This window comes from Glossina fuscipes, unplaced genomic scaffold (genome assembly GCF_014805625.2).
Source record: "Glossina fuscipes isolate IAEA_lab_2018 unplaced genomic scaffold, Yale_Gfus_2 3, whole genome shotgun sequence".
NCBI classification, from domain to species: Eukaryota; Metazoa; Arthropoda; class Insecta; order Diptera; family Glossinidae; genus Glossina; species Glossina fuscipes.
The window spans coordinates 6,632,120-6,643,620 of record NW_023998417.1 but is presented as its reverse complement, the minus strand read 5'-3'; the positions used below and the strand labels follow the sequence as shown (position 1 = coordinate 6,643,620).

General features: G+C 31.2%; 3 protein-coding genes across 7 annotated transcripts in view; 1 reads left to right on the top strand and 2 right to left on the bottom strand.

Annotated features, from left to right (window-relative positions):
* LOC119634575 (chaoptin) overlaps positions 1–7,167 on the top strand; it is a 16,767-nt gene extending 9,600 nt beyond the window's left edge. For 2 of the 4 annotated variants that reach the window (XM_038028813.1, XM_038028812.1), the window contains exons 11-22: positions 2,744–2,818; positions 2,908–3,001; positions 3,073–3,203; positions 3,265–3,378; positions 3,456–3,598; positions 3,660–3,801; positions 3,935–3,949; positions 4,021–4,379; positions 5,696–6,119; positions 6,191–6,432; positions 6,502–6,688; positions 6,758–7,167. In XM_038028813.1, coding sequence (XP_037884741.1) covers positions 2,744–2,818; positions 2,908–3,001; positions 3,073–3,203; positions 3,265–3,378; positions 3,456–3,598; positions 3,660–3,801; positions 3,935–3,949; positions 4,021–4,379; positions 5,696–6,119; positions 6,191–6,432; positions 6,502–6,688; positions 6,758–6,859 — 2,028 coding nt within the window. In that variant the 3' untranslated portion in view covers positions 6,860–7,167. The remainder of the gene's footprint in view (positions 1–2,743; positions 2,819–2,907; positions 3,002–3,072; positions 3,204–3,264; positions 3,379–3,455; positions 3,599–3,659; positions 3,802–3,934; positions 3,950–4,020; positions 4,380–5,695; positions 6,120–6,190; positions 6,433–6,501; positions 6,689–6,757) is intronic. The other 2 variants (XM_038028815.1, XM_038028814.1) reach the window with 1 other exon arrangement.
* LOC119634577 lies at positions 13–2,555 on the bottom strand. 2 transcript variants are annotated; one of them, XM_038028817.1, is made up of 5 exons: positions 2,141–2,555; positions 1,880–2,050; positions 1,698–1,818; positions 1,060–1,643; positions 13–1,001 (listed from the first exon to the last, which is right to left on the bottom strand). In XM_038028817.1, the coding sequence occupies exons 1-5, from the start codon at positions 2,297–2,299 to the stop codon at positions 363–365; spliced, it is 1,674 nt and encodes a 557-aa protein (XP_037884745.1). In that variant the 5' UTR covers positions 2,300–2,555; the 3' UTR covers positions 13–362. The 2 variants fall into 2 exon arrangements, with proteins under 2 accessions (XP_037884745.1, XP_037884744.1); XM_038028816.1 differs by having other exon boundaries at positions 1,060–1,818.
* Positions 7,168–9,791: 2,624 nt separating the features above from the next.
* The window catches only part of LOC119634454 (probable 2-oxoglutarate dehydrogenase E1 component DHKTD1 homolog, mitochondrial), a 9,380-nt gene continuing 7,670 nt past the window's right edge, over positions 9,792–11,501 (bottom strand). The window contains exons 10-13 of the mRNA XM_038028657.1: positions 11,451–11,501; positions 10,823–11,335; positions 10,623–10,708; positions 9,792–10,341 (exon numbers count right to left, since the gene is read on the bottom strand). The exon at positions 11,451–11,501 is cut by the window's right edge and continues 5 nt beyond it. Of these exons, the coding sequence (XP_037884585.1) occupies positions 10,237–10,341; positions 10,623–10,708; positions 10,823–11,335; positions 11,451–11,501 (755 nt within the window). The 3' untranslated portion in view covers positions 9,792–10,236. The remainder of the gene's footprint in view (positions 10,342–10,622; positions 10,709–10,822; positions 11,336–11,450) is intronic.

Genomic DNA, 11,501 nt, shown 5'->3' with positions numbered 1-11,501 from the left:
ATATTATCTTAAAAGCTAATTGTATTCTAAAAAATATATTCATGAACATATTTATTTTTATACCCCCTATCGGGTTGAGTATATATATGGGAGTATTTTATGTCAATTTAAGTCTGCCAATTCTTTTGTGTAAATGTTTGGCTGCCGTCTGAGGAAAGTTTTTTTTTTTTTTTTTTTTTGATTGCCATAGTTCAAAAATTAGTTAGATTCGTTAACCGTTCGTAACTGTAACTTTAGCCAACAAGAAAATCTCGTATGAAACTTTGTACAAAAGAGCCTACTGTACTTGACGAACAGACACGCCCACATTTGACAAAATATTTAGAAACTTCAACTTTTTGCTTAAGGGCAGTTCAATTTGTTCACCAATCAAAATTGGGATTATGTGCATACATTGTATGCCTCTCAAATTCAGTCGGATTGTTAAATGTTGCATGACATGTAAAGCAATTCCATCGATCATCTTCTTCAGTCTCAGCAGGTTCCTCTTTAATAATCGTTTGATTTTGTTGACTTTTCGTGTGTCCTAAATTCACATCATATGTGAATTGTTGTTGTTGTGATTTCATTAACGGCCCTGAGGTGCTACTATATATATCACCAGTAGATTTTCTACACATGAAAGTACTTGTTGATGGCTTATCGTGGAAACTGCTGCTATAGTTGTATAATAAGTCACTACGCCTTTGCACAAATTTCGTTCTTATGCCTGGTATCGGTCCGTTTTTGGTTATAATACGGAAACCAGGTTTCATTTGATGATGACTGCCGATTCGTTGAGTATTATTTGCAAGCATAGAAGCTGATGGATTCGATTTTTTGTCCAATGGAGCATATTTGTCTTTACGCGAATCTGGTGGTAGAACAACTTCACCATATTTAACGGAAGGCTTGTGTTTTCTCATATGCGAATTACGTGATCTCCAGTTTGAAAAATTAATGTGACATATAGGGCAAACTGTCGGACTATTGATATTTTTTGCTGCCTTTGAGACCATACCCTAATTGTATAGATAAATTTAGCCTACATTTCATATGAAATAATATTAAATATTATACCTTGACTTTTTTGAGTTTACTTGTTCCCACCATTGAGTGACTGAAAAAGGGTTTTGTTGCAACAGGCTGTTTTCGAGTTTCTTCAGTGGATGATGGTATACGTGGACTGCCACGTGCTATTATGGATTGGCGCTTAACGGAACGATAGCTAATGCCATGGGCTGCTGCGACATGTTCTCGTAGCATTTTCGGAGCTTGAGGAAATTCTTTGCCACATAAGAAGCAATAATAATCGCAATCACCTTGATACCAGTGCGTCAATATGGCTTTATTATTATCAAATATACGCCAACAGTTTAAACAGCGTATTGATTTTTGACTATTTACTTCAATAAGTCGGCCTCGTCGAAGATGTGTAGGCAGTATACGTTTCTGGAAGATTTTGTCAACTGGAATGCTAAGATGTCCTAATTGATGTTCAGCTAATTTCTTTAAATCATTGCCTGTATATGAACAATATTGGCATGAAACGATTTCTGGCAAAGTAGGAGAGACGCTTTCTTCATACAGTAACGGATCTTCCTCAGTGTTATCCGGCAATGTGGGAGTAACCTTAATTTTTTTCACCGTGCATCCATTTAATTCTAATTTCGATTTGATGTCTTTAACAAAGTTTTCGTTAAGCGGTTGATATTTACCAGGTTTAATATCTTCTTCAATCCCTTCTTCAGGTTTAATAAGAATTTTCTTAACGGTTTCTTCTTTAATATCCACCTGATGATTAACCTTTAACGAGTCCTTGGTAACTTTGATGGAATTCTGCAGTTATAAAGAGTTTACATTAGCGAAAAAGTCATTAATGATTTCGTTCAAGGCTTACCTCAATGGCATCTAAAATTCTCAAATATTTATTTTCTGGTTGCATGGCTCGTACATTCTCTATCCAACGTTGTTGTTGCTTCACAACTCGTTGAATATCATTGTAGGTGTGATTGACACTATTTATACATTTTCTGCATATGTTCTTCGGTAACGGATCATTTTCATACAGCTGTTTTTTTTTTTTTTTGGATTTTATGCAATTTATTGTAAAGTAGAAATTAGTATTTTGTAAGATTTAGAATATTTATTATTATCTTACCACTATAGGATACACGGTGGTTACTTTTGTAAAAAGATTTATAGAACAGCTACGATTTGCCGCTGCTGTCATACAGAAAATATTTATATTTTCCTTATCGGCATAACCGCAAATGCGGCATTTTTTGTCTTCGTCGATCGGATCGGGACAGAAGTACATCTTGTGGGTATTTATTCAAAATTCTAACGATACGTATTTCGTTATTATCAAAATAAATTTAATGTCGTTTCATTAGACTTTTTCGCAATTACCACAAAATCAGCGAAACAATGAACAGCTGATTGATGTGAAATGTTTACAGTGTTACCATAAGAAATGTATTTTATGATGTAGTTGGCAGCATTTTGTCTAATTTTGTAGGTTAAAATATATGAGGAGGTTTACAAATTTGTATTTTTCAGTTATATTATTTTTATTTATTAATTAATTTTTTTTTTTTTTTGCATATTCATTTGTGTGTATGTAATTCGATATACTAGTAGGAATGTATCAAATAGTTTCGAGTTGCTTGCGTAAGGTTATTTCCAAATGATATTTCACATTTATATATAGTGTACGAATTTTCTCTTTCTTTCTTTCTTTCTTCTATATCTTTCAATTTAGAATTTACCAAAGCTGGAAACTTTAGATATGGCCTTTAATAATTTACCCAATTTCAATTTTGATTATTTCGATCAGGTATTTAAGAATCCCATTATGGAATTGCTCCAAATGGAGAATCACTATATGATATGCATTCTATTACGAGCACTTATACTTATTTATAGGTCGGTACATTATCAAATTTAAACGTGAATGTAAGTCACAATCAAATTAAAATGTTAATGCACAATTCATCGTGGAATGGAAGAAGTGATCATGGTAAAGGAATTCAACTTGTTATTAATTTATATTTAATTAATTATAGTAAAATTTTAATAATTTTTTTTTAGGTTCAATGTATCATTCGAATATAAAAATTTTGGACTTATCACATAATAATATATCTATTATACATCCTGGTTATTTTCGTCCTGCTGAAATATCTTTGACTCATTTACATTTGGGTTATAATGCATTAATGGTGGGAACGAGTGATTTAAATAGAATGCATTCAATTTTATTCTTTAATAACTTTTTCTTAGAATGCTACACGAGATGTATTCGGAAATATGCCGCACTTGCAATGGTTGGATATTTCTCATAATTTCATACATGAAGTAGATTTTGATGCTTTTAAGAATACGAAGCAATTGCAAGTAAGTTAAAGATAGCCTTATATATTTATTTATTTATTTTTTGTTTCATTTAAAATTTATATTAATATTTCATTTAGTTGATTTATTTATCCCATAATTATTTGACGGATATGCCGCAAGATATTTTCAAGCCCATCAATGCTTTAAGGGTAGTAGACTTATCTCATAATAATTTGCGTGGTCTACCTGATAACCTATTTTATAATGGAGGCATGGAAAAGTAAATAAAGTCTTCTTTTTCCTTCCTGTATTTGGTTAGGTAATTAAAAACTCTATTACAGATTAGACGTGTCTCACAATTTGCTGCTTAAGATACCATCCTCATCGCTCTCAAGTTTGGCCGCTTTGACTCTATGCGAATTGCATCTATCCAATAATTTCATATCCACTATACATAGCATGGATTTGTCTAATAAATTTCGGGTAAATAAATGCGTTTTGAGTATTATTTATACCCTATACTTTTTTGTCTTCTTCAACATTCTCTATCTATCTAAATAATATTTTTTTACCCCTTGAATGAACCACACTTTCGAATCCTTAATTTATTTTTAAGCCGCATAAATATCGGGTGAACATACCACTCTATAAATACTACATGTGGTAGAGTTTTTTATTTAAAAATGTTTCTCTCATTTACAGTCTCTGCGTTACTTGGACATTTCGTATAATTATTTGCTGCGTATCGATGATGCTGTATTCGCTACTATGCCCAAATTGGCAGTTTTAGACCTATCTCATAATCGTGATTTGAAAGTGATGGATAAATCATTTATGGGACTTGAGAATTCATTGATTAAATTAGGCTTGGAGAATGTCTCATTAAGTACTGTACCCGAGATACGCTTAAAATATTTACGTGAATTTCGTTTGGGTTATAACGAATTGCCATCAATACCACAAGAGCTTGCACACAATATGAGTAATCTAAGAATGTTGGATTTGTCAAATAATGACTTGACCAATGTGCCACTGATGACGCAATCATTACCACATTTAAGGTACTTTAAAAAAAAAAAAACTTGATAATACTACAATATTATGCTTAAATTTATGTTTAGTTGTATGCCTGCATGTATTTGCATACACTAATGTCTTTATTTGTACGGTGAAAAAGCCCATGAACTGAGACTATGTGAAAGGGCGTATATGACTCACACAACCTATTGATGAAAAGGGTTGAAAAGTGTGAGAATTCTTTTAGGAAAAAACATTAACAATGGAAAAGATGAGGGGTTTAGGTGAAGATAGGAATTGTTTTGCTCTCCTTTAAATGTTCTCATACTCCTTGGAATTTTACAACATGAGAAACTCGTTGACAGTTTGCGATATAATAACAAACATTGATGATAGGTTCTTTTACACTAATTAACTGCAAGCACACGTACATTTTCTGCTTAGTTGGTCATATTAGTTTTCGTCAATTAATTCATTTTTAGATGATCGGAGAAACATTTACTTCATTTAATGCATATTCTTATAAATGTTTCCCATATTGTTTAAGTATACTTTTTATTGTTCTTTCTGAATTTCTTTGTAAATATCATTTTTTAATGCGTCTTTCGATCAAAACGCTTTTGCAAATTGCATTATCAAGCAATTTTCATTCAAATACACTTTTCTTCATTTATAAATCTCTCACTCATAATGGATGGAAGTTTTTCCATTCCTTTGTCAAAAAAAATTTATGCAACATCTCGAAGGACGCTTCAGAGAACTTGTAATCGAGATCAAAATCAAATTCTAAATCGCTCTAAGTGTGTCCGCATACGCGTCTGTACGTCAATTTAATGCCCATGATCTTCTTCTTTTTCGGAGACAGTGGAAGGTCTCGTATCCAGGTTGATATTGAAATTGAGCCTATTTTGTCAAGGGGTGCGTTTACCGTATAACAGAAATTGGAATGTTCTGACCACATATGCAAAGTACTCAGAAAAACCGTAAAATTAAAAATATTCAAATCAATTGTAGCGTAAACCGAGGGATGAATGTAATTACGCGTTTATGTTCGCAAATTACTAAAATTTCTTTATTTTTCTTTTCGCAACATCCAATGATGTATTGACATATGGAGAATTCATAATAGATCTGTTGGTTGTAACTAATACAACACACGCTGTCTCACATGGGCCTTAATTTTCAGTTGTTCTCCTGTAATGAATGTTTGCCTCTAGAGTTTGTGTGTAAATCGTGCTCATAAGTAAATCGCTTTTTCCCATAATATTAAGTTTAAGCTGCACATTTCAGTTGTGTTTTTCGAAACTATCAACATTTCGGAATAAATAGGAAATTTTTTTCTGAATTTTTAATTCCCTAGAAAGCTGATGTTATCTGGTAATCCGATCACATCGTTAAATAATAATAGCTTCGATGGAGTGAACGAGGATTTGGAGATGCTAGACATATCCAACTTTCGTTTGCATTATTTTGAATACGGCTGTTTGGATGCACTGCCACATTTACGTTCACTTAAACTGACCGCCTATTCACATTTGGAACATTTTAATATACCGCAACTGTTGCGTAATCATTATAATATACGTGAGTTGTGGATTGAAGCGCCGCAACCGTTTACGCGTATTGTTAAGAAGGGTTCCGGCCCGACGCAAGAAATGCAAGCTGTACAAATGGGCGCTCCCACTGATTTAGAGCGCGAGATGAGAGGACATTTGCCGCATAAATTAACGAATATTACATTTAGTGGTCCACAGTTTACTACAATAAATGAAAATATTTTGAAGGTAATAAATGCTTCGAACGATTAGCAGTTTAATCAATTAATTAAAATAATACATTTTCTATCTATTGTTAGGGCATGCTTTCACCATATATATATATACAATTGTTTAATACTTCTTTACAAGCATTGCCGAATAATTTCTTTAAAAATATGGGTCGTGTGCGTAACATATCTCTAGACATACGCTATCATAACACTATGTTAAGAAAAATTCCAAATCCAAATACTGGCAGAGTACCATATTTACCGAATAGTGTCTTTTTAACCGATTTAAAAATGTCTAATTCCGATTTGAATTGCGATTGCGATTTAGGGTAAGTTATCAGTGTAAATTAAAAAATATATCATAAGTTGCACACAAAATTCTAATTATCTTTAATTAGCTGGATTGAATATTGGCAAAGAAAACGACGTCAGTATATATGCTCTTCGCAAACATGGACGGATACCGTATTTCGTACGTTCATGAATTCGCCATGTCAAGTTTACGGCCGGCATGATTGCGAGGAACATGATGATGATTTGCGTGAAACTCGTTGCGAGAATAAGGGCGGACAACAGTTAATGGAGGTGCGAAGGAAAATTTTTGCAAAAATTATATCAAATAGAAATTAATTATTAATTTTTATTATTTCTTAGGCATTGAAATTTGATTTAGAATGCGGTTGGGATAGTGCGATCTGTCAGGAGGCCACTGTTTTGGTCTTAATAACATGCTTAGGTTTATTATTTTGGATGTGACTGTTGTATTGTGTGTACAATATATCTAAGGAGTTCTTTGAAACGTTGGAGAGCGTCTATGGTCAGCCAGTTGTTTAAGGAAATAGTTTATGATTTAAAAAATGCAAATTTTAAATCCACTTTTTTTTTTTACAATATATACCGGAAGATATGGTATATGGTATATGGTAGAAGTTTTCTTACTTAAACAACTAACACAATACGAAAATAAGAAGCGTTGTTATTAAGTCTGGTTTTAAAACATTTCACTTCATTGTCCTTTTAAGCATTATATCCTTTTTGTATTTGCTTAACTTTTCTTTAAAAAACTGAAACTTTTTTCCCTGAAAGATTTTAATTTATTTCCAAAAAAAAAAAAAAACCCCTTTGATTTATTCTACACACACATATATATATATATATATATACACAACACGCTTTCGTAAGTAACCAAAGTTTTCCTCACTTATGTACACACACTTATAAAATGTATCTTGTTATTATAATTAAATCGTGATTTTATTCAAAATTTTTAATTACCTACGTAATTGGTTATTATCAATGTATTAACTCCGGGTTAACTCCTGTAATTACCTTCTTTAATTACTTTTACTTATTATTATTATTCTCTTACTATTTATTGTATTTACACTTTATTATCATTTTGATATTATAATATATATTATATTTCGATTAAATATTTAATTTTAAAATCATATTTTTATTTTTTATAATTAATTTTATTTACGCTCTACACTATGTTTATCTGCAATTTTCATTTATTTTTTACTCTAAATATTTATTAAACCTATTTACACACCTATATATACATCCATCTATACTTCGAAAAACAACATATACACATGTATCATCAATGTCATTCAGTATTTTTATTTGAGTTTGCCTTAAGTATTTTATTGTATTTTGTTGAGCATATTTCAACAACGCTTTTGAAAACTCTTTGTAATGTTTCATATTAAATAAATAATTTAGAATAATATAAAATAATTTATTTTTAACTGAAAATTAATTGAATTATTATTTAATGATATCTGTTAGAAGAGAATAACGATCGCTTAGCATCTGTGCATCGAAATTTGTACTAATGTGGGTAAGAATTCGCAAACACATTTCGGTTTAACAACTTAAAGTTGCATCAATTGATTATTGCGTACTGTGAACGCAATCCGATGATGCTTCTATTTCATTGTTCCAATGCTGGGTAAAAATATATATTTCTTTATTATTATTCTGATTAATAAAACTCTTAGTTTTATTAACATGGCATTGGTATTATATTTGTTTGAAAATATGATTTACATTTGGATTCTTTTCTTGTATGACAATATGATCTACATTCTCAAGTAAAGTATTTTTCTTTTTTTTAAGAACACATTTGTTAATATAAAGTATAAATACCAGCTTGAATGGCCAAATAGGCAAAGAAGCTGGACTAACAACTTATTGGCCGTGAATGCGTTACAGATTTCAATAAAGCCGATAGCTTAGAAAAACTCATCCTTGAAGAGATTAAATAAAAGAAATAAGTTTTAGTCAATTCGATGAGAGTCGAGTTGCATTAATTCTCTTCTTATTAAACTCGTATCTTCGCCTCTCTTGCACTATGCTCTTGTTTGTGTATTTTGCATACATACATACATGTGTAAAAAAATGGTTTTATTTTATCGTTCCTTAGTAAGAATCAAAAAAAAAAAAAAAAAAAAAAGAAAAAAATTCACACACTATTATCATTTAAAATGTACGCATACACATCTTCTTTTGTGTTTTGCATCATTTAATTTCTTTAACAATACTGTTACACTTATTAACATGAGCTTACAGTGTAAGCAGTAAATCGAAAAGAGAATATGAATATGTTTGCTCTTGACAATGTTTATACAAGTTTTATTTAGCTCTTTAACGTAAGCAGGGGATCGCGCGTTGTTTGTTACGAGAAAAGTGAAAATTTATGCATAAATTATGCATAAAAAATATTAAAAAAAAAAGTTTAATAATCTCCTTTACTTATATTTAATAATTTTCTTTCATGCATTTGCAATATTTATGACTTTTCATTTCTTTAAGTTTCGTTGGCGAAAGATATTTAAAAAAGAAAAAAAAAAGTACGTTCTAGTGATAGTTTGTTGTTTGTGGTTTACGGGCAAATACGTGCATGTTCGCTTTAAATGTATTATTGTGTAAGAGTGTAGTTATTTTTGTTGAAAGTAAAGAAAGAAACTTTACTTGGCTCTCATACACTAAGGAATCTTCGGAAAATTTCAATGGTGAGTTTATTTATTATGTTTAATATAAAATTGTTTTATATTTTTTTAAACGCTATTATGTGAGTTAAGAATATAAAAACGCTTGTCCCGAAGCATGGAAGCTGCATTTGTCGTTTTAAGTCACTTTCTCTTCTTGTGACTCGCTTCACGATCGATATTTTTTGGCGCAATTCTGAAAATCGCACAGATATTATCGTTATATTTAAGATATTTTTTAGCGAAGATATTGAAGCATTTTAGTTTAATTCCATATGACTTTCATTCTCCTAATTCATGATTACTTTATTTATGTAAGATTTTGAATTGATTTAATCGTTTATGATCATTGCTCTGGTTCACTAACAACGCCGCCGACTGTAGGTAAAACTTTGACAGTAAGCGGGAGATTTCCATTTAAAAAATATTTACTAAGGTCATCGAAAACTTCAATGAGCGTAATACAAACACAAAAACAAAAAGTTTACCTTCCTGTCCATAGTAAAGATGGGCCGAACGCTTTACGCAAATATTACGTTAAGGTATCTAAAAGACAAGCATAGTTCGATCGGTTGAAAAAAAAGTAGCTAACGCTAATAGGAATTAGAAAAACGGCTGCAAAATCTTTAGCGGATCCACTACATCTTATTGTTACTGAAATAGTTTGGTGGATATTGAAAGTCAATGATGAATATTTTATATTTTTTTTGTTTATTGTGTGCGCTTTACTATTACACTTTAATACGAAAACTTTATTTATTCATTTCTTTTTTTTATTATATATTCACAAAAATTTAATTATATTATATACAACTTTAGTCAAAAAAAAAGTGTTCACTAACAGTTTTACCTGGTGGTGCAGCGATAAAAGACGCACATACACATGCACACACATATAGCATTTAATTGTTATTGTTGTTTTCTTTATAAATTCTTTATAATGCTAGGCCGCAAGCAAAATACTCTTTGATGATGACTCTGGGCTATTTACCTATTGTTTGTGCTTGCATTGGTTGCGACGATGCAATGAATTATGTACCATTTTCATTTTATTAATTTAATTTGTGTCTTCTTCTCTGAAACCATAGTATATTGTCAACGATGTACACGGGTACGAGTTACTTTATAGTTGTGTACTTAAAGCTGAAATGGACGACGTACTACATCCTCCGCTTCCTGTTTGTGAATTTTTCCTACTCCCGTTGCTGACGTTGGTGCTTCTACACGTCCGCAGTACAGAAGCTGTTGAATAGCAAGAGAAAAAAAAAAAAACAAAAAAAAATAATGATAATAAAAATAAAAATAAATAAAGACGATCTTTTAAAAGGTTTTTTCGTTTTTTTTTTTTTTTTTTTAAAAGCATGGAAAGTAAAAATGAAAATGTATACGGATTGTAGAATTAACAAGTTTATAATAGTACGTAAAGTAAAGGTTGCAAAATTTTCAAAAGTGAAAAGGAAAGGAAATGTAAAAACTATCATAAAAATAGATTTTTTTTTTTTTTGTGTTACTATGTTTCGTACCGGTTTGCCGATTAAATTTTCAAATCTCGGTTTCACAAAATTCCAGGCGCCCATATTGCGTTGCTCTTCTTGACTCCAAACAAAGGCTAAAGTGAAAAACGTAATTAGGAAACAAACTCAACCAAAAAAACAAAAAAAGAAAAAAACAAAAAAAAGAAACAAAGCTGTTTTTTTTTTTGTTCGTTTTTCATGTAACGTACTTTTTGCATTTCTATACTTTGCCAACTGCTCTTGCAATTCGAGTAGTGGAAAAGGACACAAAGATTCTAACCGTATTATAGCAGAGTTGTTGATTTGTTTCGCTTTTCTTTCATCAGCTAAAGCATAGTAATGTTTACCGGAACATAGTATAACTCTTTGCACATCGTTCGGTTGTACAGTCACGTCTGGCAAAAGATTTTCAAATTTTGTACCTGGTTGAAAATCGACATGCGTTGATGTGGCCGCCGGTAGACGTAGAAGAATTTTAGGCGCTACTACAATTAAAGGTTTGCGAAAGTTCCGCAACATTTGCCGTCGCAATACATGATAGTATTGGGCAGGTGTAGTTGGATTAACGATATTAATATTAACATGATCGCCATCAGAATCCGTTTCTTTCGAATCGCATAATTGCAAAAAACGTTCAATACGACAGGAGCTGTGTTCAGAGGCGGCACCATCGTATCCATGAGGTAGCAGCATAACTAAAGCATTTGAATCCATCCATTTGGCTTAATGGAACAGGTGTTTTTTTTTTTTTTTTTTTTTTTTTTTTTTTTTTTAAGGTTAATAACTAACGTTTATTTATATTACTTAGATAAGAACTTATTAGGCATTCACACTTACTTTCGCCCGATATAATAAAGTTATCAATTATGATTTGTGCGCCATTGGCAA